Raw genomic sequence first — 27,038 nt, 5'->3', positions numbered from 1 at the left:
AAAAGAATAGAAAACTGGACAAGAGCACAAGGAACAGATGCAAGAGAAGAGAGACAAACTCCTTGCTAAGCAAGGTTGCCCCAAGTYGCACACAGAGTCAGGAGCTGCCTGAGGGAAGGGCAACCAGGACACTCAAAGCCGGACAAAGCATAGCCGTGCCACTGTACACACAAAGGAAAGCTCCAGCTCTGGCCAGGACTCGTCAGAGCTGCCCTGTCCCTGTCCCCATCTCCAGGGAGTGAAAGACACACAAGTTCAGGGCACATTTGGGCTGAGGTGAAGTGTCTGCACTGCCAAGGGCTCTCAGAACCAGCTGCAAACAGCTGGTGCTGCCCACACACTCCAGCTGGTACAGGTGGAATAAGGCCATGTGCTACCATGCTCTGGTGTGCTGGAGGGGGCCACTGCACCGTAATATCAGCCAAAAGGCTGGTACACTGCTGTCCCTTGCATTGCAAGGCCCCTTAGATAGCTGGTTCTCATGGGGTTCGAAACAGCTCCCGTGTAACCCTTTCACACAGGCTGTCTCATGTTCTGCCCCTTGTTCTTGGGTGTAATTTCCTGCGAATACCTGCACAATTTCCTCGTTCTCTTCTTTTCAAGCTTTCTTTTGTAGTGATGCCTACAGGAACCTGACAGCAGGTAATGTACCTCCTGTTTTGGTCTTACTGTTCTTTGTGTCTGCACCCAGGTGTCACCTCTTCCTTGTTTTTTGACTGCAGGCCGCCAGGGAGTGCCTTTTGCCCTGTGTTCACCCTGCACCAAGCTTGTGGAGGAGCATGCTGGTCCCACACACAAACCTAAGCTCTGTGGAAGCCAGGTGGCAGGGATGCTGCCTGCCTCCACTCAAAACAGGGCTCTGGTGCATGAGGCCATTGAATGCAGCTGTGCCTGAGCAACGTGAGGTGCAACCAGGCTGGCTGGGGTCACCGGTCTGTCATCCTCACAGAGGCCTACCCTACACCTCACTTCCCCACCACTGTGACAGGCCAAGCAAACAAAGGCACACATATGTAGTGACTCTGCTTAGCCAAAGGCCAGGGTACCAACTGGCTGGGAAACACCCATGCTTCAGCCTATGTTTAACAGCAGCACTGAGCAGCCTGAGTCCATCCAGCTGCTGCGTGCCTAGGGCACTCTGGTGGGCTTAGGAGACTGCTAAGCTACAGGGAGCATCACACAGCAGAGAGCATTCCCAGCTCTGCTGCACTCCAGGGGCCTGGCACCCTTCGCAAAGCCTTCAGCCGCCCATCCACCCACACCAAGCCAGGAGACAGGTTCCTGACCGGAGATATGAGCTGCCACATGTGCTGCTGCTGACACTTGCCCTGTGTGCAGAGATACTACTGAGGTGGGTAGTGGGGGCTGAGGAAAAGGGTTAACACACTGCACAACCCCGCATTTTTCCCTCTGAACCATGCACGCTTCTGAATCCTAGCTGCAGCCAAGGTCTCTCCTCTCAGGTCCCAACTCCACCCCGCTCCACAAAGAAAGACCACAAGAACAACAGCTCCTTTTTTTCCTTTTTTCTTTTGTACACAAATATATACAGGGTATTATACACATCTCTACACAGACAGTGCCAATCAGAGTGCAGGTCTCCATGGGCAGAGCCTGGCCACCGCCCCGACAGCCACAGGCGCAGCCCTGGGGCCACAACCGCGTGTACAGAGACTGGAGCCATCCCAGCCAGCCTGCCATACCGGGGTGGGGAGAGAAGGGTGCTAGATGGGTGTAGGAATATGGAAGCAGGATCAACATCCTCCCCGCTCCAGCCTGGGACCGTGCTGGGAGCTCTCATCCTGCATGCTGATTTCATTTCTAGCCCGTCCCAGGAGGGGATGAGTGACAATCAATGTGCCTCTCTGCACCCTACACGTTTTTCAGTCCCAGTCTGGCTACTTGGGGCCGGCCACAGCCTGCCCTCTCCCTGCCTCTGAGACCCATGTCTCTTCCCCTCTGCCCCCTAGTTCCTCTGGGCCTGGAATTCCTATTAGAGAGGTGTATGGAAAAGTCAGCTACACCCTTCCTGGAGCTGTGTGACATGGGACAAGCCCTGTGCCTGCTCTGTGCCTCAGGATCCCCTCCTCTAACAGGGGGAAGGGGGAGAAAAGAAGCAATCGGTTGTGACTGCCCTTCCCCAGAGCAGAGCTGGAAGGGCTGAATCTTCGGTCATTTGGGTCTATAAAGTGCTTTGAGCTCCAGGGCCAGAAATGGTGAATAAAATGTTAAATGACTGTCCCCTTCCCCCCAGCCCCAGGAGACCCTGCAGGGCACCAGGCACCGCTCCAGCAAGCCGGAGACAGAGCAGCCCTCAGAAGACAGGCACAGGGAAGGTGGTAGTGTCAGCAATGAGCACCAAACAAGATGGTGGCAGGGGATTCAGGGAAATAAATACAGCTCAATAGCAGGGAGATCTATGTTTTCCTTTACATTTTACACAAGGGGAAGGGAGGAAGCAGCTGAGGGCAAATGATCCTGACCAGAAATGTCCTCACAAGAACCTTCAAATAGGGTCAAATCTCCCCGCATGCACCAGGGGCTCCAGTCTACATCTCCTGCCTGCTCCCATGTGCAGGTCTTGGGCCTTAGACCTGCCCCTGGCCCAGGGCCCCTCTTGCATCCTTCCTGTCCCCTCCCTGCCTTTGAGACATGGCCATCACCAGGGAGGGCAGCAAGGGCAGAGACTGGGAAGGAATGGCTTCCCCCTCTCAGGTTGGGGGATGCCAGGCAAACCCATGTCCAGCCCACAGGGGGTGAAGCATATAAATAAAGCCAGCACAGGCCCATAAGGCCCTCGCCCTCATGAAAATGGTGGGCTTAGTGGGAGAGGGCTCCCTCCCTCTCTGACCGCCTACCGCGTCGAGCCGAGACCCGTAGGTGCGGGGAAGGCAGCGGCCCAGTGTCAACCAGGCAATGCCGACTCCGCATGTGCTGGGGGCTCTGTGGTCCAGGCCCCTTCTCCCCTCTCCATAGCACCCAGGAGACCCCTCCCCAACCCAGCCCTCTCTGTGCCCAGTGTGGCTGTGCAGACACAGGGCAGTAGGGGGAGCTGGGGTAGCATGGGGGGGTCAGGTTGATTTTTGTTTGAAAGGGGAGCAAAATGTGCAAAAAAATGCCACTTAAAAGGATGCGGCATGCCCCTGACTGTAAGCCTCGGGAGGGGCAGGGGGCATCATCTGGGAGAGAGGCTGCCCACACCTCCTCCTAGCTGCAAGAACTGCCCTTGGCACCCCTCACCCTGCATCGGGCTGCCCAGCCGCTCAGCCCAGCGCTCCAGCCCTCACCAGCCCTGCAGGGCTTTTGGTGGGTGACACCAGCTCCCCCCCCCAGGGCTAGGCTATAACCCTCCCTGTGTGTAGGTGGTGGGGGCATGGGAGGTGGGTGCAGGGGATGGCCACAGGCTGAGCAAGGGCACACGTGGCCATGGAGAAAAGGGAGGGAAGCTCTGCACAGACACAACAGCTCCCTGGTGGCTCAAAGCCATCCCCCTTCCCCACCCTTCACTAATAGGGACTCCCAATATGATGTTTAAAGCGTTGTGTTTGTTGCCTTCCAGTAAATCTAATAAGTCATTAGTGTTCCTGTTTCTTGTCAGGAGGATGGAGGACAAAGGGGCCCTCCCTAGAGTCCCAATGGTGCTTGAAGGTCCCCCCTGCCCTCAACGCTCACCCTGTCCCCACAAAGCACCTAATTTTCCTGCTCTCCTTGGGTCCTCCTGGTTCACAAAAGAAGCTCAGCAGGATCAAAGTCACCTTCCTCCCCAGCCCCTGGGGTTGTGCAGTCTGGATATGTGTTAAAGAAGGTGGCTAGTAATGAGCATGCCCCTCACAGCTGCCCAGCCGGGCACCTGAGGGAGCAGTGGCAGAGGTGGAGGCAGGGAAATGGAGAGCCTCAGTGCCCCTGCCCTCGCTGAAGGTAGTGGCCCTGGGGGGTGGGCAATGGCAGCGGCTGGCACCCTCCCTGCCTGCTCGCTTCATTCAATTTTTCTCTCTCTGTCTCCGTGTGCGGCAGCCTGCCCGGTGCCTGGGACTCCTTCCCCTCCCTCCCTTTGAGGTCCCTACTGGTGGATCTCGTTCTCTATCAGGCTGTCCTCACACGACTGGAAATCTGTGTCATTCATGCCATCCGTGTTGATGAGCTCTTCGTCCTGAGACCCCTGCTCCTCGGACTCGGTTGCTTCGCCCTCCGGTGAGGAGTCCTGCAGCACTTGGGCAATGTACTTCTGCTAGGGCCACATAAAACAAGGGTGAGGGGTTGGGGCGGGGAGAGCAGAAACACAAGTGAGCTCCAGGAGCTTCTCACAGCCCCTGTGGGATTCAGGGCAGCAAAGCACAATGGGGTGAAGCACCATGTAGTTGGGAGGCTGAATACAGGGACAAGCTGGGAAGGCAAGGAATAGCTCCCCCAGACTGCATAGGAGACCCAGGGTGGGGGGAAGGGGGTCATGCTGGGAAGGAGCCTAGATTACATATGCACATCAGAGCCCAGCTCTCCCTGGAGAGCAGGAGGCTCCACTTTACCTAATCTCTGCATTTAATCCTCGAACATCTCTAAGTACTGTGTTGGGCTCACAGATACCCATGCCTGTGTTGAGCTACCCAGAGCAGAACTCCCCCTCCTCCTCTGTTCAGGACTCCTGGGCACAGGGAAGATGCCTGGTGGATGCAGGAGCTGCAATACAAACTCTCTGCCTTGGCTCTGGAGGCCTAACAGTTGAAGGAAGAGAAGGGTGCAGCTGCAGCCTACCACGGTGGGGCAGTGCCCAGCCAGGAGATCTCCCCCTGCAGGCTCAGATGAGGAAAGAAGGTGGGCAGCATCGAGGAGTCTGGCAGCTCCCCAAGCACCCCTCTGTCTCTATATAGACCTCAGCCACAGCTTAAAAAAAAGAATCTCATTGTGGAAGGAAGTAGCTGGAATAGAGCCAGCGAGCCAAGGAGAAGTTCAGAAGACTGAACCTGGGATCTCAGAACTAGACAGAGGGGAGTCCCCCAAGGCTTTGAGCAGAAAAAGCATTTTCTTTGCTTTCAATACGCCTATGGAGACCCCTTTGCGTTGGCCTGAGGGCCAGCCCTGTGGGTGCCCTGATGGACAAAGGCTCAGAGATGTAGAACAAGAAGGGAGATGTAGCCAGTCTAGATTTACTGTGCTGGCTGAGAGAGGCAAAAAGTGATCACACAGCATCTGGGGAGTGGAGGAAAAGGGTGTGGGACAGGCAGAGGGAAGATTAAAATTCATCACCCAGCTCAGGTGAGTGGCACAGGGCCCAGCACTTGCCTCCCACCCTCATCAGGAGGCTCTGGGTGCTGCCTGAGAAAGGCCAGGAGTGAGGCACTCGGACAAGAAGGAAATGTACAGGGGTACCTCCCCTTCCTAAACCTGGGTAAGAAGTGTGCCAGGGCATGGAGGTGGGAACAATGACTCACTGCGGATTTGGGAGCTGGCAGGTTGGTGGCAGGTCTCCCATTCTGCCTGTTTTCTATGGCATCCACCTCTGTGTGGTCAATCTGTGGTAAAGGAGAAATCAAGAGAATGCCAGGGCAACACATTTGCTGTCTCACTGCCCCCAAACTTGCAGCAGGAGCCACACTCCAGTAAGGGCTACGCTAGAGCTCTCTGTAGAGTATGGGAGCAGCGTCCCATGGCACAGACACAGTCGAGCTCTGGGCTGCTTTGGGAACTTTCCCCTTAGGGAACCTGGAGTTCAAAGGCTCTGCTGGGGACGAAGCTCACATGCCAAGGCTGGCCAGGGGCCCCCAAAGCTTCTGCTGTCTGACTGTTGAGCTGTGCTCCCACAGGAAGAGCCCCACACTCCCCCACACAGCACAGAGCCTCACCTTGTAGTTGTGAGCGCTGAGGTATTTGAAGTGCCCGAAGCAGACGTGACACAGGCAGATCACAATGGTGATCACAAGGACCACAAAGGTGAACATGGAAGTGGGGGCCAGGAACCCTGGGGCAAGACAAAACAAAAGAAAAAGAAAAAATAAAAAAAAAGAAGTCACAGCAGCTCTGGCTGTGCTCCATGCCCAGGAGACTGCCGGGAGCATGGCTCGGCGGGGCTGTGCCAGGCCAGCAAAGTTGGTCTGTAACTGGGCGTTGAAGGAGGCCAAAAGCAAGGCACTCTGGCAGGGGCAAGCTTCCCACCCTGGCATTTACCTGTGCGCATGGTGGAGAAGAAGAGAAGCCAGAAGAGGCAGAGGATGGGGGCTGCCACAACCTGGTTCACGGCCCCCGAATGGATCTTCTTGTCCAGCTTGGCAGGCAGGTAGGCATAATACAGGTTGTACCGGTCCACTAAGTGCTTAAGTAGCATGTACATGAGCCCTGAGAGATATCAGCAGAGAGGGGAATCAAACTCTTTCCCAATGCCTCTAACCTACAAGTAGTATCTTCCCCCACCCCATCCTGCCACCCTCCAGAGCTCTCCCTCTGGCCTCCAGTGCAGGGAGGTGGAGGGGCACTGCTTACCGAAGGGGACAATGATGGGACAGGTGATGCTATACGTCATGACCACAGTGAAGACACACATCATCCAGGCATAAGCGGCCCCAAACTGAAACTCATAGGCCTGATGCTGCAGGAGAGAGCAGAGGCCTGTCAGCGCAGCCCCAGAAGCCAAGCAAGGGGGCTACATGACACCCCTCTGTCTGCACATTACACCCACATTATATACGCAGGATTTGGCAGGCCAAGGAGCGCGGGTGCCCCAACACAGCACTTTCAGCCCCAGGTAGAAGCCATAATCCCGTCCCCCCCAGCCCCACTACATACTCGCTTGACGTTTCGCCGCTCAGCGGCTGAACGGGCCAGGCAGAGGCGTATCATGTACATGAGCAAGCCAGGGATGCGCAGCAGGTCCATGGCATTCCCAATGAAGGCAGAGGCGATGACGTAGTTCACGAAAAAGGCCCCATTATCTGGCAGAAACACACACCTGAGGAGGGAGAGTAAGAAAAGGCTGCAGGAGGTATTCCCTCTACCAGAAGGCTGTATAGGGGATGAGCCAGGAGCCCCAGCTGCATGGGGCAAGGCCATGGGGACCTTTGGATGTCAGCAAGGATTCCCCATTATAACAGAGAGCCTTCTCTCCTGCTCCACTTACTCAAATCGTACTGCGGCTTCAGCCAGGAACTTCTTGTCAAATAACCAGCGGAAAAACACATCCAAGCTGTGGGGGAACAGCAGGAGGGGAAGAAAAGAGAAAAAAAATTGAAAAAGAGTTCAGTGTGAGTGTAGAGAGGGTTGTAGACAAGGACCACATGTGTATATGCCCCTGGGCCCTGGCCGCTCTCCAGAACCAGCTACTGCGCTAACAGGCAAGTCTGTGTAGCCAGACATACATTCAGGGCAGTGCAACATCTCACAGGGCCCACCAGCTGCGGTTTTCCTCTCTCTAGTGTTTGTAAAGGGCAAAGTCTTTAGTGTATGGAAATCCTACTGGCAAAAATCCCATCCTGTGAGATCCATGCTGCAGGGGACAGTATACCAGTTCTCACTTTTGCTCTCTCCTGTTCCCAAGTATGCAGCAGGGAAGGTGTTTTGTTTTACACTACTACTTTGCAGAGGAGCTTTAATAGATAGGAAGCAGTTTTTTCTTGCTTTAGCAAAAAAGTTTGAGTGAAGTGATGGTTATTGTTTCTTTTAAATGACATAATTAAAATAAATCAATAATTCAATATGAAATATGAAGCAGTGATATCATACAGACATACACATGCAAATAAATGGAAGGTGCTCTAAATCTCTGACCATAGCCCTTATTGTTCTCTCTTGGGACATGCCACTGGCAACTGGGTAAGCAGGACACTGGGAAAAACAGGACACAACCCAAAAAAAGGATGTAAAGTTTCCCATTCTCATGTGCGTTTTTCTCTCTTTGCCCTGATCCTGTCAGTAAAATATTTTCCTCTCCCCACTGTTTGGGCGAAACATCCATGCAAGGAACAACAGGTGACTGACTCTACAGGAGAAACTAGTACAAGGTACCCTCAAGCACAGAGATTAAAAAACTTCTGGGAGAAGCAAATCCTATTTCCCTTGATTCTGGATCTTGGATATAAAACTGTGTAGTCCTCTGACACCTTTAGGGTGGAGTACAGATCTCCAAATGCAACAGCAGCATGATTCTGTGCTCACAAGGAAGTCTGATTTGTTTAAAGACATGGTACCCAGCTAGAATGCAAACCCTCGGAGCATTCACCTGCCTAGATTATAACATTATATCGACAAGACATTTTAAATCTTTCTGGGAAACTTTGTTGCAGTCATCCACTGGGATGGAGGATTATTTTTCTGTCTCTATCAGAAGTCTTGTCTCTTCTCAGGAACTGCCTGATTTAGTCACTGAGGGACTGTATCCTCGCCTCAGTTTAGGGGACGTAGATCCCCTGCACCATGATGCCTATGTAATTCCCTATCACAGTGAGTACCCCCAGCCAGTTTTCCTTTTCTCTTCATCATGCTGTTCTCCACTTTGCCACTGTTCAGTGCTGAGAGCCCATGCTGATGGCTGGCAGCTGATGCAACACTGTTTGTCAACATATATGTATAGGTCCGGCAGGAAAATCTGAGGCTCAGATCCAGGAGGATCAGCATTTCTTCACCCTACATGATTCCATCCTCCCAAGTAGTACAACCTACTCAATTCTGTCTCAAATGGAAAATTCACTAGTTCTGYGCAAAATTCTGAGTGCACATTCAGCACAGAGGTGGGGAACATCTCCTCCACCAGCAGACCTCAAACAGACCTTTCACATGCATCCACCGACCAGGCCAATTTTTTGGGCATTATTATAGTAACACCAAGACACACGTGAATAGAGCTACAGGATGTGTAGTGATGGCCTTATCTGACCTATATGCAAATAGTTACTACTCATGATTCAAGAAATTCCTTAGGACCCAACTGAGTGTGATCTGGCCTGGTCCACCAACCAGAATTAAATGTCGCCTCCCCAAGGGGACAGTGGCCAGCGCTCATGAAGCAGGGAAAGGAAGTACTGCAGGAAAACAACCAGAGGTGCATCTCAGCCCTCCCCATGCTCCAGCTCTCTGCACTTGCTTTGCCTTCCCTCAACACCCACCTGCTCAGGCCCAGTGAAGGCAGCAGCAAGACCATGAAGATGAGGAAGGTGTAACACTTGTGCATGGTTGTCCTGTTCTCTCCAGACCTGAGGGCAGAGAGGAGGCCGTTAACCTTTCAGTGTCACATTACCCCCAGGAGCAGTGTCCCCATCACCAGGAGTTAAGGCAAAGAGACGTGCCCCCAGGCACACCAAGTGCAGCAGAGGTGGGGGAGCAAGCACAGGCCACCCAGTGCGCATGCCCTGCCTGACCACAGAGGGAGGAAAAGTTTATCGTGGAAGGGGTGACAAGAGATACAGCAGAAGCAAAGAGGGAACAAGCTGGGGAAGAGGGAGGTCCCTGGGAGAGCGTTGTGGTGTGGGGAGAGTGAGCTCCAGTCTGGCCTCAGCTGGGCTGGTAAAACTTACTCTTCTCAGGCTGGGCCCAGGCAACAAAGTAGATGTGAAAACCTTAAGTATATTGGGCTACAACAGAGAGAAGAGGAAGGGGAGCACCAGGCAGACAGGTGGGATAGAAGGAGGGAGAAAGCAGAGTCAGGAAGAGCCTTCCCTTCCCAGGGAGGGGGGAAATGGACAAATGAGAGGGCCTAGAGGCAACAGTGAGAGAGAAAGATGAAGGGACAGGGTAAAGCATTTGGTAGAGCCAGGGAAGGAGTGGACGATGTGTTGAGAAGAAGCTGGCTTCATTCAGTAATTTGCAGCTGTCAGAGATGCCAGCAGAAAAAGGCCTATATTATATCATTTGGTGGGACCAGGGATGTAGGAAGCCTGAAGAAGGGCAGAGCTGCCTATGAGCCTTCAGTTGCATCCCACCCCACAGCCTGGGAAGGCCTGTCTAAGTATGCCTTATGCATAAATGTGTATAGACAAATACTGGAGATGGTTCATCCAGAAGGTACCTATAAGGGTGATCTATTCCAGGAGAGATTCAGCTCTCCCATTCCCAACAGTCTKCCCAAACTCCTCAGACAAACTTCCCTGTGCACAGCCCACATCCATCCCAAGCAGTCTGTTCTAGGCTTCCACCAACCTTCCCATCAGAAAGCTCTTCCCAGTGTCAAACTCCAGTCTCACACTGCCCACTACTGATACAGATCAGTATTTCCCCCTTTCTCTCCGGTGTGTCTGAAGTTTGTTCTTGAGTTCCAGTTCCTCCACCTTTTCCTCACGGGCTCTCCTAGCCCTTGCATCACCCTTGTTTGCTCTTTGGAGGACTCTCTGCAATCAGTCCTCATCTCTCTTGACCTGCAGCCCTCAGAGCTGGTGGCATCCTCCCAACCAAAATCTTTGCAACACAGAGCAGAAGAGAAAGCTCACATCAAACATGCAAATACATTTACTAGTGCTCTGCACTTCAAATACATTCTCTATTGACAGAAGCCATAGCAGCTAAGGCAATTTTTCCTTGGAAAAGCTATGACTTACACAGGGGTACAGGCACACCCCACCTGCACACTCACCTTAGCCAAGACTTGCTGCTAGCATTTCTCACAGTGACTGGCTCAAGTCCTCCCAGCTTTCTTCCACTACTTACAGACCTACACCAAGCTTAGCTCAAACAACCATGCTGCAGAACGATATATGGCCAACGACTGGCAGGACAGTTGCTTGTGACAGATGCCAAGGTGTCCAAGAGGTGCCACATAACACCATGCCTTGGAGTGTGAGACAGAAGTTCAAGCAAGAGGAGCCAGCCAGGAGCCCTGCTTCTGTGAGAAGTGTCAAGTGCCCAGGTAGCATGCTGGTATGGCTAAGAACAGGCACTGGCTGTCCTTACCTGGTCCAGTGTGCTTCAAAGAAGGCAGAGTAATACACAATGGTGGGCAGCAGAGCAGAGAAGCACCACAGCAACAGGGTGGGGAAGAACTGAGTGATGATGGGGTTCTGCAACAAGGCAGAGAACAGACTGCGCGTTACACATGATGCAGCAGCTCTCGGGTGAGTCAGAGATGACCTGAGACGAAGCTGGTGCCTTTGCTGACGGCCAAGTGTCCAGCACCACAGCTGCCACAGCACCCTGGCCAGGCTCAGCACCCCCTCCCAGAGGCTGAGGAGCACACAGCGGGGCATAGCAGCCCCTCTCCTGGGGCTTCCCTCCCTTGCTGTCAGGCTGATTGGACCTGGGGCATGCTGACAATCTCTCTCACTATCCCCTCGCCTGCAGTAGCTGTTGTGTCTTGGGGAGATTTCACTGCTACTCATTGTCCTGTGTCCCTCTCCTAAGGCCTTACGTTGAGGTACTCCACAGGCTTGGTGACATTGAACTTGTCCATAGTGGTGATGATGATAGCAGGTGTGGTGAGGAAGAAGAGGAGGATGAAGAGGACCACATTGATAACCAGGCAGCGGATCCACCAGATGAAGCCCCGGATGGAGAGGTGTTCCCTGAGGGAGAGACAGGGCATCAGAACGGCCGCACGGGGAGAATGGCAGGTCCAGAGCCTCCTGTCCGTGACACTAGTCTAGGCTGCATAATAGAGCTTGGGGTGCCAACCCCAGGCTTCTCCCCTTCATGTCAGACCAGACCCTCTAACTCAGCCAGGATGGGCTTCAGTAAACCATTTAGTTATCAGAGAAGTGGAAGGGGAGGGACAAAGGGAAGGTACACCCCTTCCCCATCACTGGGGCCTGCTGACCCCTGCAGAGGTGCTCACCAGTAGATGTTCTGTGGGTCGGGGGCGTAGCTGACAGTCCAATTGGAGACATGGAGGGACTCGCTGCAGGAGGAGGCCCGGGGCTCCCCACGGCATGCACAGCCCTGGCACTTGCAAGCATTGAAGTCTTTGAGGATTCTGGAGAAGAAGGAAAAGAGGGAGAGATGCTGACAAAGAGGGCTGGCAGGGACAAGCCAAGGAGGGGTGGCTTGGTGCTGGGATTACTCTGATTTAAGGGGAGAGCTGGGAGAGGTCACCTTCCTGGGAAGGACAGGCCCCTCTGCACTCACATGGCCGTAATAGTCTCATTGTGGAAGGTGACAAAGGCCATCCCCAGAGGCTTCTCATTCACCTTCTCCTTCTCCCGCTTGTAGTCGTCTTTGAGTTTCTCTTCCAGCTTAGTGTAGTACTCAATGGCCTCCACCTGGGCAGGAGGACAGAGATTACAACAGAGAGTTGGGGACTCTCCTCACACCCCTGACCCCTTTGTGCCACGACAACAGCACTGTAGGTAGAAGGTGGGCAGCCAAGCCAACCTAGACCAGCTTGCAGGGCAGCAGCTTCATTAGCTCTGCATCTGAGTGCTAGGAAGGAGGCAAATAGGACAGTGGCGTGAAGTAAAACTGACTGCAGCTGGGCAAACTCTGCCTGGGCCACAGTAACAGGGATAGAGAAAAAAGAGCTCATTTTCCTTAAACAGAGCCTGAGCTGCCAAGGGGAGCCAGGGAGGCTGCAACATGCTCCTATCCCAGGACTGCCTCTGCATGCAGTGGCTGGCAGGAACCAAGAGCACTAGAAGTCAATGTGGGCAGCATGGGGACAGTTTTCTGCATCCAATAACCCACGAGCCCCTCTGCCCAACACCTCGTGATCGTGTCACACCTCCTCACAGCCCCTGATGACACAGCAGCACAGGTGGCCACAGGGCTTGGGGTTGATCATGGATGGGGTGTTCTCCTTGCTCTGCAGGTTGGTGAAGTAGATTCTCCCACGCTCAGCTTTCTTCCTGCAACAGGAGAGGGGGAAAAGGAGGAAAGAGGGTGGCTCAGAAAAGTCTCTGTGGCAGCAGATTCAGGGACCAGCCTCTGTTGAGAGGGGCTCACTCCCCACCTTGGGTGCACCCCAACCCCATCTCTGCAGCTGCCCCTCACTCCTGCCCCACAGCCCCTGCCAGCCTGCACAGCCTGCCCTCTCTCCCTGTCCCAGGAGTTACCTCTCTGCATCAAGGAACATCAGCCTGGCCACGTCATAGCAGGGACGAGCCTCCAGAACAGTGCAGTTGGCATAGGCCTCCCTGTGAACAGGAAATACCAGCCTATCACAGGTGGCGCCAAAAGCCATAACTCAAGCAAATCTCATGTGTCCAGGACTTCCACCCGCCTCGGGCCAAGTGTCAGGGAGCACAGTAAAAGCTTGCCGGGGAGAGGATAACTGCCTGCAGTCTCTGCCGTTTACATGGGAAGCAGCGTGTGGAGGAAACACTGTATCCTCTGGGCTCTGACATGGGAGGCCTCTTCAGATTTTTGCCCTGGGAGAAACTGGGGCTATCTATGATATTTCCAAGGAGATGGGAGAAGGGTTTAGTGAAAGGACAGAATGCATGGGGGTGGGGATTTTCTTTAAACTAAAACTACAGTTGTGCAGCAAGGCACCCCTCCAACCCCACATCCCCTCTTTGCCCTCATTTGTCACAGGGCTGGGGGTCAGAACGAGGCAAAAGGGCTCCCAAAGGGTTCAAACCATTTCTCCTTTCTCTAGGATGCTTCTAAACAAGCTCCTGACAATGTGTTTACTGAGGTCCTGATGGAAGAGGGTTTTTTTTTTGTGTGTGTGTGTGGGGGGGGGGGTTAATAAGAAAAGTTGTACACTTTTTGCCAAACASATGATCAAGGCAGAAGAAGCAGCACAACATCCCACAGACACTGCCTGTCTCCTGCCCCCCTTTCTCATCCCTGAACTTGACTACATCTTGTGATGTACCATCACCACTAATTCCTGTGCTGACCCACTATGGCTCTGCAAAGAGTTAGCTCCCAAGCTATAGGATAGATCCCAAGGTACAAACCTTTACAAGGTACAAACACTTCACATTTAGATAACACTTCCACAGTACAACTACAGTAAGATTCCCAAAACAAAAGCGTTCACTGATTTTGACTAGTTTTCTGCTCTGAATGTATTATTGCCATCTCAGGTAACAGTAGCACTACCCAAGGAAAAACATTGCTGTTTCAGGACAGACTTTAATTAGGCATACAGGGAGACTCACTCAAAATGCTTCTTGATCTTCTCTGGCTCAGCATACTTTGAGATCCCGTTGATGAAAAGAGTTCGTTTCACCTGGAATGAGGGGAGCAGGGGGGAAGGAGAAAGAGAGGGCAGGCGGATGTGGGTGGTGCAAAAGACCAGGCTGCAGCAGAACAGCAAGGCCCAGGCCTCAGTCAGCCATCAGAAAGGGCAGCTAGCTGTTGGCATCCTGTATCCTGACATTCAGCACATTGACTGGGTGGTGGGGCTACACTGCAGCAGCCTGAACAGAAATGTGTGTGTGTGTGTGTGTGTGTGTGTGTGTGTGTGCGCGCGCGCGTGCAGGGGTGGGGGGTATCCTTAAGCAATAAGGAAGGCAGAGACAACTGGGGAGCGCCCAAAGCCCACATAGCAGCTGGAGCAACTCCTGGGGAAGGTATGAGGTTCACAGATGTTCACCCAGCACAGACCTCTCTGATTTCCCCACTGGGAGTCAGGATTGCTGCTCTGGAAGACAACCTGCTCTGACCAGACAGAACCAAAAAAACAGCCAAAAGGAGCAAGCCTCAAGCTGCTGTAGGGAAAAGGGTGCTCAGCATCCTCTTTGAGGCCACCCAATTGGACAGGAAGGCATGGGAAGCTGTGACTTGGATAGTGGCCAGATCCTGCTCACCAAATCATCCTCTTTGTAGCGCATCTTGGAGGTGTGTCGGCGCATGCTGTACACCGTCAGCAGCAGGTACAGGAAGGCAAAAGACGTGTGCAGCCACAGCAGGTTATTCCTGTCACAAGAGAGACTGTGCTTAAAGGCCAACTCAAGGCTGCCACTACAACTCTGTGTATGGCTGGCCAGGTCCCTCGGGGCCCCACTGAAGGCCCTGGGGCCATGGGCAGCGTAACTGGCATGGCATCCACATGCCCTGCAAGCAACTTCCAAGGGCTTGATCTGCAAATAGGAGCCAGATACACAGCATGAACAGCAGCCTCAGGGCAAGGGCAGAAATGCAACCTTCAAGGAATTGAGGCACTGCAACAGGTGTGCATCTGCAAAATATACCCTGGGGACTTCAAATACCCATCCCATCCCTGCCCACACGTACCCAGAATTCAGGTTGGCAATAGTTGTCCTCCCGAAGCTGTAGGCGTTGTTTTCTGGGGAGAAAGAGGCAGACACAGGCATGTTCAGCTATATCAGGGGGCTGTGACACAGAGCACCCAGTGGGTTGGGGTGCGGCAGGAATCTCACCTGCAAAACACCCCAAAAACCAAATCACCTAGCATGACCCTTTGCACAATCCATCTCACAACATGGGATAAGAGTTGGGGTTTGTCTAGTTCCATCCTGCCCTACTACTTCTCTGTGGTAGTCTGGGTCATGGTGTTGAAAGCAGCTCCCCCAGCCCAGCCAGATGATCTCAGCTCTCACCTAGCAAGTCCCCTGAGAAGTTGACAGGTAACACGATGCCCACAGAGAGCACACCCACAGCCACCAGCAGCCCGATGATGTGCCTCTGGAAGGAGAGGTAATGTACTGCATCGCCCCCACACTTGTCCCGGATCTCATCATCCCTGCCGGGGAGAGAAAGGCAATCAGGCAATCCTTCAGGTTCCCGAATGCTGGAAAAAAGCCTTACATCACGGTGGCCTGCACAGTTTGAATCACTGGACCTCACAGAATCCCAGGACAGTGCCCTACAGAGCTCTGGCAGAGCCCCTGGTAGGGATCCCAGCATCTGCCTTAAACTAGCCCGGGCAGAAACCTGACCACACAACATTTACTGCAGCTCAATCCCCCATGCTCCCTGCCCTACTCCACCAGGGAGGGGCAGCCAGACCCATGCAAACCACACCTAACACGCATCTTCCTGGTGGGCCTTACTTCCCCTACTGAGATTCTGGATTGCTGACACTATCCCCACTGTGCTCTGAAGCCAGAAGTGCTTAGAAGACTACTTGAGCATCATCAGTCTGGAGGGGTCTCCCTGCATCCTCTAGTCTAACCTTCACTGCCATGGGCCTTCCTTGGACAATAGCATTCCTAGAAGGAGTCCCAGGCAGAGGAGCATCTCTGCAAAGCAGTGGACAGTAGCTTTGAGAATCAAGAGATGCAACTGAGGCAGAGCAGACCTGGACTGGGTGCTCATCTGTCACAGACTTACTGTGTGACCTTAATTTTGGCCCTAGGATTTCTCATCTGTGAGGTAGGCCACTAGGCCCATCTTTGCTTGTCCTCTCCGTACAGGCTGCGAGCTCTTCAGAGAAGGAGCTGCAGCAAGAGCCGTGACTTCATGCAGCTGTACTGCACTGGATGTCACAACTCCCTGCACTTGCTTTTCTTCTTCCCCATGCAGGTCCCCCATACAGGTCCTGGAGCACTTACTTTATCCTGAAGATGGCTGTCAGCCAGGAGCAGAAACCCTGTGCAGAGAGAGGACAGGAGGATCTTGCATCACTTTGTGCTTCCTTATCCCTGCTCCCTCCTTTAGAGGCTAAGGGGACCTGGCTGGTCTCCTTGCACCTCCACAGACCCTGGCTCAGGACAAGAAGCGGACAGACCGCAATCACCCAGAAGCATAGGGCCACAGGCAGGCTGATCTGAAGGAGATGAGTTCTCTCAACATGCTGCCCTATGGGATGTGATACAGGCTGGGCTTCGCCACCAGGCTGCACCCTGACAACTAGTAGCTCAACTCCTGGGCAGAGGAAACCAAGCTTTTGCTCCTCAGTGGATACCTGGGGGAGGAATGTCTCCTGGGAACTTCATCCCCCCATTCACTGCATCCCCTTTTTCTACTGAACTGCAACCCCACCTTAGAGAAGAAAGCAGCAGCGGTATTTTGCAGTGAGACATGAGAAAGAGCCAGGCACCTTTCTCCTGGTGACTATGGCTTGTGAGGCTGAGATTACAGTTTAAAAGGGATCTCCAATAGGCTACAGGGATGTATAAACTACTGATTAAAGCACCTGACTAGAAGTCATGTGCTTCCCACATCTCCTTGAGCTCTACACCATGCTCACACACTATGAGGTACTGGACCTAAAGCTCTAGGATAGGGAAACAGCACCATCTCTGAAGAGCGCTTAGTTCACACAAAATGTGGGCTCCTAGCCACTCAAAGGCAAGGTGTTCGATTCTGCTGCTTGCTGCTACTCACATTGTCCCGCTGGTCGAAGTCCACAGAACTAGAGACGGAGGTGAGGCGCTCATAGCGGTCATGGTTGTCAGAATGTAGAGCAGAGGCCACGCTAAAATGACAAGCAGAGGTGAGAGAAAACTAAAAGATGAGAGGAGGCAGTTTGGCCAGGAACCAAGAGCACCCAGAAGATCAGAGGTTAATTCAGGTGAGTTTGCCCCAGGTGAGATGGAAAGAGAACAGCCTCAAAGAACAGGGTAAAGCAGTAAGCAGAGAGCCCCTCCTCAGATGGCACTGCGCTGACTGGCATCCAGAGCCCACTCACAAACATGAGACTAGGCTCTGCCAGCCTTTGTGGGCTCGGACGTGGATGCTACTCCCTCAGCAACCTTCCTGCCTCTTTCTCAGAGACACCTACTTTACGTACCAGCCTCCCATGATGGGGGCCTGGCAGTGGCTGCCACAGAGGCGAGATTAGGTCTGTTTAGCGCAGAGTTTAGAAAGAGAAGAGGRGATGTGAAGGAGAGGTCACCACAACAGGGGGTGGGTGTTCAGATGAGGGCTCCTGTTTTCCCTTTGTAATGCAACTGCAGAGACGAGCCCAGAGCTGTAGGCCTGCAAGGCTCTCTGCTAGCAATTATTACTGAGGTCAAGAGGCAGAAAATACAGTCCACAAAGTCACAGGGAAGCTGGAGCAAAGCAGCAAGAACCATGGCTACATGCACCAGCCAAGACTCCCACCTGGGAGGCTGCCCCCCAGCCCATCACCTACTAGGGATGCTAGTGCTGTCCTAGACCTTTTTGGTGCCAAGGCAGGCAACCGCCTACTGGCCCAAATGGGATCCCTCCTCCAGCTGTCTCTCCCTAGGGGAGAGAGCAGGAACTACTGACCAGATATTTTTAAGCACCTGCACACAGAGCAATAGCTGTTTTATGATAATCTGCATCCACCTATTGCAATCAAAGGATATGCTGTGGCAGCAGAAGTCTCTTGCCCTGAAGCATGCTTTACCCTGCAGCAAGAGGATGCAGGGAAAGGAAGGAGGTCCCCCTCTGATGTGCTGGCCCCCTGTGCAGCCACGAGGCGGCAGTCCCAGTGCTTCAGAGAGGCCGTGGCAGCAGCACCCGCCTGCCAGGAAGGCAGCTGGGACAGCCGGTCTCTGCAGACCACACTTGCCCTAGGAAAGAGGAGGAGTGGGAGTCCAGCAGACCATGTTCCTGCTATACCAGTCCTCCCTCCCCTTAGCACTTCAGTGCAGGGGAAACCCAAGAAAAGGAGAAATACAGCTGAGCCAGTATTGTATTTGTTCCCTGAAGCCAGGCTCAGCTCAGCTTCCTCCATAGCCTGACCTGGGTCTGTTGGCTGGAAATCCGTAGAGCAGGAGTGTGGGAGGCAGCTACAAGTGAATGGCTGCAGGCTGACAGGCAGGAAGCAAGAGGGGTGAATATCCCAGGCTGCTCTACTCCATACGCAGGCAGGGACCTAGAATAACTTGCAGTGGAAACATCTAAGACAGACAATAGCCCTCATTATGAATGGAGGTGGAAGCGAGCTGGCAAAGGAGGCACGGAAATAGTCCAAAGACCTAAGTTAAATAGCACTCGTAAAATAGCAACAACAGGCTGGGATCTTGGAGGTGCAAGAGATATGGTTGATCTAAAGGACAGAAGCAAAGGAAAATATATGAAAACGTGGTCTCCCTGTAACCAGTACAGGCTCAAGACAGCTGTGAGACAAACACCAGAGATGAGGTGGATGACACTATGTGAAGGAAAACAAGCAAAGACCCTCAAGACCCTGCCAAAGGGAAGAGAATGGGACCTGATGACTCCCTTAGAGAGCAGAGTAGCACCTGCTGAGCCCCTAGCTGGAAGCGAGACAGAGAGGGGAAAGGAGATTAGCTGAAGGCCATGGGACTATAGGAGAGCAATCAGACAGCAGCATGCAGCCTTGTGACTGCACAGGCGAACACACTGCTCCACTGCAGGGATGGAGCGAGCTTCATAGTGGCTCCTGGGTCTTCAGCCCTCTAAAATCCCAGAGGCTTTGCAGCTGGGCACAGGGAGCAAAGGTAAATTTCTGCTATCGGCAGCCTTGTGGAGACCCCAGCGCAACACCATGATGTGCTTTTGGTTCCTCAGTACCAGAAACCTGAGGGCAGAGCAGTACTGGAGGAAATAACTGACAAGGGAGCCACGTTATTAGATCGTGCTAGCCGAGTGTGATGTAAAGACAATAATTAGGGGGACGTAAAGAAAATAATTAGGAAGGACTTGGAGTGCTAGGAAGATAGAGGGTGCCCACGATCCCAAGGATAGGATGTTTAAGGGGAAGCTCCTAGGGGGCACCTGCATTCTGGTTGGAGGCTTTTTAAAGCAAAGCACTAACAAAGCGAGTGGGAGGAGGCATCATTGCCCCAGGCCCTAATCCTGAGAGGATTCGGGTGTAATCCAAGAGGTGACAAGTTACCATGCAGATTGTGGAGAGAGTTTGCTGCAGTGTGGTGCCAGAGGTGGCCATGTGAATGGCAAGCTCCACAGGGCTCTGCAGTCACTGCCCTTGGGTATGGGGGTGGGGGGGGCTGAGTCACCAATTAAGGGGGCTGATGGCTACCTCAAGCCCTGGCAAGGGGCAGGACAAGGGCACCTGCCAGTTCTTAGGCAAATGGACACAGCAGAGAAGGATGCCCTCACCTGCCAAGAGCTGCACATTCAAGGGCTAGGCTGCTTACATGTGTCCCTAACTCACCACATGCCATTTTACCCCTGCACAGAGAAACAGCTAAGATGGGAAGATGCTGTCAGCCTTAGAGGAACACAGATCAGGCCAAGGTTTCCTCTCTGAGTTTCACAGACATTGAAAGCTTACAGTTACCAAAACCAGCCTCGCTCAACCACTAGGTTTGGGAGGTCAGCAGGGAGCTTCAGTGAGCCCAGATGAGGAAGGGGAACAGGAAGGAATGGTGCCCTGGAGAGAGAACAGCACCATCATAGGGATGATGGAAGTGTTCCTCCAGAAAGGCAGTGTTCTGGACCTCAGGGCAGGGGCATGACAGCTCTGCTACCTCCACCTTACTCCCCCAACTACGCATTAGCACTGAAGAGCTGCTAGAACACCCTTGAAGGAGGGCCAACCACTAGTGAAACATTCAAGCATGAGCAAGGGGTCCCCTGTGTCATGTACAAACCCGCAGCTACCATCACCTTTGTTTTCACAATCCCAGCGGCTCTGCTTTGTGGGCAAGAAGCTGCCACAGAAATAGGAGTATTCCTGTATCCTCTAGAGACAGTAGCAGCTAGGCTGCTCCTTTACAAGCAATAGAGTTAGGCAGAAATGAGAAGCGAGACTGCAGTGTGCTGCCCCGGCCTCAGCTGCCCCCTTCCACATGCCTTGAGTGACCATTTCAGGCTCTGCACCACTAGTTGATCATCATCTCTGCAGCGTGCACCACCCAGCCAGGTGGCAGGGCATGGGGGGAAGGTCATTGCTTAGACATAAAGAAGCAAGAAAGAGGAAAGAGTAAGGAGGGAGGGCCTGGGACAGTGCTGAGCTGGCAGCCAGCTGCAGTCCCCATGGATGCTCTGCAGGCAATGCCAGACCAAGGTGCTGGATGATGCTCTCAGCCATGCTGAGGCAGGAAGTTTGCTTCTGTGGAAGTATCTGTGATGAAGAGAGAAGGGACAAAGACACTGCCTTGCTGGGCATGCTGCCAACCTGGGGTGGGTGGTAAGTGACAAGGGCCAACACTTGCTCTGCTCCTGGCAGCCTCACAGAGGTGAGGGGAAAAAAAAAAACCTTGCAACTCTCTGCCAGATCCTCTCCGTGCACAYGTCTGCCCTGCAGGTGGCTTAGGAGCAACCCTCATGGGTCACTGGCACGATGGAAGGAGCAGGCAAAGAAGGGCTGCTCTTGTGCCTGGGTGACCTGAGCATGCTGTGCGCTGAGGCAACCAGGTTTATTTACAGCTGCTCAATCGCAAAGTGGGAGAGCCAGACATTGGCAGGCACAGCAGGTGTGTGACATGGCACCCTCCATCTCAGCTGGGACTAGGAGCTCATCACCACTGCTACAGGCAGGGAGCATCTAAGGGCTACCAGCGGAAAAACAGGGCATATCCAGCTGTGGTAAGTGGCTGACACAAAGGGAAAGAAAGAGGAGAGAAGAGCATGAATCCATTGGGAGAGACAAATCCAAGCCCTGAACTCCCAACCAGTTAAGATTAGTTCAGAAGCAAGAGAGAAAACTGCAAAAGAAAAGTAGAAAGAAAGAGAGAGAGAGAGAGAGAGAGAGAGAGGAGAAGCAAGACCCTGAAAAAATGACATACTATTCCCGCTCCTCTCGCTCCGTCTGCCAGCGTCGGCGCCTGGGGGCACAGAAACAGAAAAGGAGATGTTACAAACATGGGAACAGGTGAGCAGGGGCCGGGGTCTCCTCCATCCCAGGGGACTTGCACCCAGCAGGGCTCCACACCATCCTGAGGAAGAAAAACTTGCTGACAGTTAGGCCAGAGAGGGAAACCAAAGGAGAAACTTCTTTCCAGAGCTCAGTGTAATCCTGAGCTGCTGACACCCCCGAAGTCCCCTGCTGGCCCATGGGCTGCATTGGTAGACAGTGCTCTTTGCTGCAAGCTCAAGAGAAGCCAGCTTTGTCGGGAAGGTGGCCCAGGTCTATGCCACAGCCATAATGGGGAGCTCCTGAGGGACCAGACCAGGCAGGACAGTCTGCAGAGGCTGCCCTCCAGCTCTCAGCAGTCATCTGAGCTCCATTTACACCCCTCTCCTCCCTGTCCCAGGGCAGCCAACACACACACATCATGAGATAAAACCCCTGCACCCTGAAACGCTCATCCTGCCCTGCAGATGGGCCAAGCAGCAGGAATACCCAGGGCCCAGGAGCCTCAGCAGCAGGAGCTCCTATCTGGGATCCTGGACCTGGTGTCCCTGTTTGCACCAGTGGTGCTGCCCTCCTCCCTGGGCTTAGCAGATTCCCCTAGCCAAACAGCAGGCACCCTTCTGCCTTTCCCCCTAAGGCCCATGTCTCCCTGGCAGAGGCTTCTCATTCCCTCACACCCAAGGCATTCAAGCATCAGCTCCAAGAAGGGGCCAATCCTCTCTCTGCCCTGAAGGCCAGAGTGGCACACTGCAGGCTTCAGAGCACTGTGATTTACAAACACTAGCGGGGAAGACAGAGTCCATGCTTTGGTCTTAGATAACACTTACCACGCAGCCTAGGGCTGTGCCAGCCTTCCCTGTCAGCAGGTCATGATGCAAGTTCAGAGATACAGCTCTGCTCTCAGACCCTAAAAATCTCTCACCCAATGGCTATCAGCCAGATCTTCCCCACTAATGCCTAGGTCAGGATAACTTAACCCTGAGGATCAGCTACGCTCTCCCCAGTGAAATTCCATTTGCCTGTTCTCTCTTCTTGCTCCTCTCTTTCCCCTAGGGCCCTCGCTTTGCTGATTTCCCCAGCCGAGCCAGGAAAGCAGAGGCAGAGCAGCCACAGCAACATTACGTATCTAATCCAAGAGAGTTCCTTGTTCAGTGTTTGAAGAAAACAACTGTTATTCTTTCCACTGCTGTGCAGGGAGTGCCCAGAGGCAGCTTGTTTGAATCAGTATCGCCAAGGGAACTGGAACAGGCCAGAGTTCAGCCCCATCCAAGCCCTTGGGCGTTATGAGCTCGTGGAGCTGACCAAGAGGAAGACGCACAAACCACAGCCTGCCTTAAGCCACACTGCCTCCAGCACATGACAAAGCACAGCACATGCAGCAAACCATCCCCAAAGCTTATAGAAACAGAGCAAGGCAGACTATCTGCACAAATCCTCTAGCTTAATCAAGGAGAGTCCCTTGTTCAGCGCTGGACGAAAATAACTTTTAGCCTTTCCATTGCCAATAACAAGAATAGTAAGGCGCATTCTTGAAAGGCCTACCACACATTTCATACCACCATGGAATTGCCATCCACAAAGGTCTCTGACTTTTGCCAAAAGATACAGTAGCTCACAACACAGTATGCAGAAAGGATACATACCAGACTAACTCTTCAGCACTCGGGATTTGAACTAAACTTTCATTAGCACAGAAGTAGACATTCAGCCCCTACGGCTCCTTCACCTCCTGCCTGCTTCACCATGGGGCTGGCTAGCTTCCTGATAAACATGTGCGGTAACTACACACGCACTCATCACTAAAGAAACAAAAAGATTGCCGGACACGTCCCCTTCCATTGCCCCTTGCTCTGCCCCTCCAGCCACAGAGCAGTCCACGCAGCACCGTCCTGCTGCATTACGCTCCTGGGCTCAGCACAAACATTTTACCACAGGCAAGGGTGGGGGTAGGCCAGCAGTTTGTTTGCTCTTCCTCTGTGCCACTCACCCAGCAAGAAATGCCTGGTAGCCCACACCTCGCTTGGGGTAGCAATGAACTCCGCATTTACTCTGGGCACCTGCACTCTCTTTTCAGCCACTACTACCATTGGCGCAGGTTGTTGCTCCAGCCTCCCCGAGCTCACACATGTCAAGCTCACAGGGCTGGCCAGGCATCTAAGCCATCCCTGCCTGCTGCCTTTCCTGCCTTAGCTTTGTGAACAAGCAGTACTGCACCTGGAAACACAGCCTACTGCTTTCAAGTGCTCTTAACAAGAACTACTTCCAGCAATGCCACAAAGACACTTTCAGAGGCTTAAGAAAGCCTTTACTGTGGCAGCCCTCGCCTTTCCTGTGACCTCTTTCCCTCTCTCCCCCTTTCCCTTCATCCTCTGTTCCTCCTCGGGCCATTTTAGCCTCTCCAGGGAAGGAGCTGTTGTGCCCTGCAAAGCCCCCTGCACACCTCTGTCACTATATGAACCATAAGCAATATACTGCAGCTCTAGCTCCTGCACCCAGCAAGAACTTCTCACAGCAAGGATGCTGTAACAAAAAGCCAGTAAGGAGGTATTTTTTGTGTTCCAGGAGCTCAAGGGATACAACTGGCATGACTGTCTCTCCTCCTCAGCTCCCCCAGCACATGCAAGGGGGTTTGTCCATCCTGCTCCTGAGTAAGAAAGGGTACCATTTGTGCTTCATTCACCCTTCTGCCCCTCTCCCAAGCTTACCTGTCAGCATCAGTCACCAGGGCCAGACGTCCATAGTCCCAAGCAACTTTACGCAGAATTGAAAAGACAAACAACAGTGCCTGAAAGAGAGTGAATGTAGAGTTATGAGACAGGCATTGCCCAGCTCTGCGCTTGTCATGTGTGCTGAGCCACAGGAACAGCAGGGTAAGGAAGGGACAGGGCTCCTCTGCTAACAGCAAACCAAGGCTGTGGAGCAGCACGAGTTCCCTGTGGATGTTAAAGTCTGAACGCTTGGGTGGCCGAAGAAGGAGGTGGCTGTGGGAGGCAGAGGTCCAGAACACAACACACCATGGCTGCAGGATCAACAAAGGAGCCCACCATAAATTTCAGGTCTCAAGGAGGTGAGATTACAGCTATAATGTCTGTTGTCCTGCAGCTCCTAAGGAGGAACCAGCAGAGCCTTTGGGTAGGTAAAGCTGTAGGCGCTTCACCCCATAAGCTGGAGTTCTGGGGTGCAGGACTGACCTAACCCAGTCCATGTCCTCAGGAAAGTTAGTTCACAACTCCTTTCTGTGGGCTCTGTGCAGTAGTACTGGAGTAAAGTCAAGGCCCAGAGTGGCTAAGGGACATTGTGAGGGCCACAGAGCCAGCCAGTGGCAAAGTCAGGAATGGAGTCTGGGACCCCCAACTGTAAACACTAGACCACAGTCCTTCCTTCATGATTAATTACCTTGCTGAGCCAAGCACGTAACCCCCGAGTTCTCCCTCTGCCCATATCTGCCTTCTTTTCTCTAGCATGGCAGGAATGGTAGGGGAGAAGGCACCAATGCAGTGGTAGGGAGACTTACAAGAAAGCACATGAAGTCAAGGGCTAAGACGGTGGGCACCCCGCCAAAGGGCAGCCCCTGCAGCACAGTGCTGCGAATGCGGGCACTGTAGCAGTAATCCTTGGTGCTGTTGTTGCAGGTGGAGGCTTTGCAGGTGGTCCCTGCTGAGCCCAGGGTGGCAATCACGTAGGGAAGCATTTCTACAACTTCATCGTCTTCCTGGGGAAGAGAGAGAAAGGCCAGGTTAGATGCACACCAGCTGCACGGGGCTGTAGCCTGGTTAGAGCTTGGAGATATCAGCACAGCAGCTCGAGGGACCAACCTAATCTGCCATCTCCAGGCTCTCCTGTGCAGCAGGATCTCACTGGGTACCTGCATCCAAGAACAAGTGTCTCTCTGAAGAAGCCTGCTGAGTCTGGGAGGTGCTCAAAGAGCCTATAGGTGCTTCAATAGCTGGACCCACTATGCAGAGTCCCAAATCTCCTTTGCTTGCTCTCCTACCCTCAAAGCCACTTAGGTGTGCCTCTTTCTCATGGATTCCTGCTGTTCCTGAGAGCTTGGTGTCTCAGGCCCCCTTTCCCTTTGCAGCAAGAACATTTAGTTGGCAGGAAGGAAAGAATAGGTGTGTGGGGGGGTGTTAAGTCATGGCTGGATGATGAAAACAAACTGCTGTGGGACAGTTGCTGCATCATGATCCCACAATTTCCTTTGCTTGGCTGTGTGTCATTAGCTTTATTAGGCTGAATCACCATGCTCTGCTCATTGCAGGACTCAGCCCCAACCTCCCAGAGCCCCCGTCAGAGGCTGGTCCCACCCCCTGCTTGTTTTCTTTCCTTCCTCTGGCGTGGATGCATTCAGGTGCAACCACACAGAGGACAAAGAGGAGCTTAGGTTCTACTATTTAGCCAGTCAACAATTTTTATTCTGGCACTCTCCCCAAAATGGTACAAGAGACCCAGCTGGGCTGCAGCCAGTACAGTCACTTCACATCTTAGGGATGGGGAGTTTTTCCTTCTGTGCAGAGCAGCTCCATGTGAAACAGAGGAGACCATGCTAGCAATGATCAAATACAAATCAAGCATCACTGGGATGGTCTAGAAAGGACAAATCAGCAGCAAAACAACAATTGCTTTGTGGAACAGGAGAGAGAAAATCCCCTCAGCTGCTGAAGAGAGAGGCAACAACAGATATGAAGGCTCTAGACCTGGGCTTCAGACCCCTGAACAACTCCTCTTATATAGCACGCACCACCCCAAACCCTTCATTATCCAGTTCATGGCATACCACACAAAATGGCTGGATGGCACAGCATCACCTCTGGGAAACATTCAGGGGCTGCTTACCCAAGCCCAGAGAAGCCATTCTGGTGGGTCAGGCAAAAAAGAGCTGCCACTCATCCAAAACACAAGAAAGCCACCACCATTGCCCTGTGCTGGTTTTGGCCTCTTGTCCCAGAGAGGCTCTTTTCCACCAGCCCTGCTCTTCTAACCCCACATTAGATCAGGACATCAGTAGAGAGGGTCCAGGGCTCTTCCTTCTAGCTCATTGGTGTATCCTGGCAATCTCCTGCTTAGCTGCAGAGATTTATCAGCATCACAACACAATGCTGTCTCAATAATGACAACCAAAACATTTGCTGCGGTGTCCTAGAGAGCTTGACTTGAAAGTGATCCTTTCCAGCTCAGCTGAGACAGACCCATGAACACAAATCAGCTGAAGCACTGATGACAAAGGGCACAACAACAAGCAATAGCTGGGCTGAGCATTAAGGGGGGGGGGGGGGGGACAGTTGATTTGGAAAAGCTACCAAGCAGCCTGCTAAGAGATAATCACAGGTTAAGCGCCAGAGAGCAGCTGCCAGGAACAGAAAGGAGAGTGAAAAAATCAGGAAAAAAAAAGCAAAGCCATGAGACTGTGGTTGGGAACTAACTAAAGAGCCAACCAGAATAATTCATCCCATTCGAATTAACAAGAGACTCAGAAGCTCCAAGAGAGGGATGGAGGCAGTGAGCTGGGAATCTGAGAGAAGCT

General features: G+C 53.0%; 1 protein-coding gene across 4 annotated transcripts in view; it reads right to left on the bottom strand.

Moving 5' to 3' along the window:
• Nucleotides 1–1,523: 1,523 nt before the first annotated feature.
• The window catches only part of TMEM63B (transmembrane protein 63B), a 59,639-nt gene continuing 34,124 nt past the window's right edge, over nucleotides 1,524–27,038 (bottom strand). For 2 of the 4 annotated variants that reach the window (XM_026081243.1, XM_026081245.1), the window contains exons 2-24: nucleotides 25,029–25,226; nucleotides 24,220–24,299; nucleotides 21,447–21,485; nucleotides 17,143–17,233; nucleotides 16,368–16,405; nucleotides 15,414–15,556; nucleotides 15,088–15,139; nucleotides 14,661–14,769; nucleotides 14,010–14,080; nucleotides 12,954–13,034; nucleotides 12,623–12,746; nucleotides 12,031–12,164; nucleotides 11,741–11,878; nucleotides 11,318–11,471; nucleotides 10,864–10,970; nucleotides 9,087–9,173; nucleotides 7,106–7,171; nucleotides 6,775–6,937; nucleotides 6,472–6,577; nucleotides 6,160–6,327; nucleotides 5,838–5,953; nucleotides 5,427–5,507; nucleotides 1,524–4,228 (exon numbers count right to left, since the gene is read on the bottom strand). In XM_026081243.1, coding sequence (XP_025937028.1) covers nucleotides 4,061–4,228; nucleotides 5,427–5,507; nucleotides 5,838–5,953; nucleotides 6,160–6,327; nucleotides 6,472–6,577; nucleotides 6,775–6,937; nucleotides 7,106–7,171; nucleotides 9,087–9,173; nucleotides 10,864–10,970; nucleotides 11,318–11,471; nucleotides 11,741–11,878; nucleotides 12,031–12,164; nucleotides 12,623–12,746; nucleotides 12,954–13,034; nucleotides 14,010–14,080; nucleotides 14,661–14,769; nucleotides 15,088–15,139; nucleotides 15,414–15,556; nucleotides 16,368–16,405; nucleotides 17,143–17,233; nucleotides 21,447–21,485; nucleotides 24,220–24,299; nucleotides 25,029–25,205 — 2,493 coding nt within the window. In that variant the 5' untranslated portion in view covers nucleotides 25,206–25,226 and the 3' untranslated portion in view covers nucleotides 1,524–4,060. Of the gene's footprint in view, nucleotides 4,229–5,426; nucleotides 5,508–5,837; nucleotides 5,954–6,159; nucleotides 6,328–6,471; nucleotides 6,578–6,774; nucleotides 6,938–7,105; nucleotides 7,172–9,086; nucleotides 9,174–10,863; nucleotides 10,971–11,317; nucleotides 11,472–11,740; nucleotides 11,879–12,030; nucleotides 12,165–12,622; nucleotides 12,747–12,953; nucleotides 13,035–14,009; nucleotides 14,081–14,660; nucleotides 14,770–15,087; nucleotides 15,140–15,413; nucleotides 15,557–16,367; nucleotides 16,406–17,142; nucleotides 17,234–21,446; nucleotides 21,486–24,219; nucleotides 24,300–25,028; nucleotides 25,227–25,329; nucleotides 25,384–27,038 lie in introns of those variants that run through there. The other 2 variants (XM_026081244.1, XM_026081246.1) reach the window with 2 other exon arrangements.

Source organism: Apteryx rowi, unplaced genomic scaffold (assembly GCF_003343035.1).
Source record: "Apteryx rowi isolate R43461 unplaced genomic scaffold, aptRow1 scaffold_54, whole genome shotgun sequence".
Taxonomy (NCBI): domain Eukaryota; kingdom Metazoa; phylum Chordata; class Aves; order Apterygiformes; family Apterygidae; genus Apteryx; species Apteryx rowi.
This window is presented reverse-complemented; position numbering and strand designations above follow the sequence as displayed.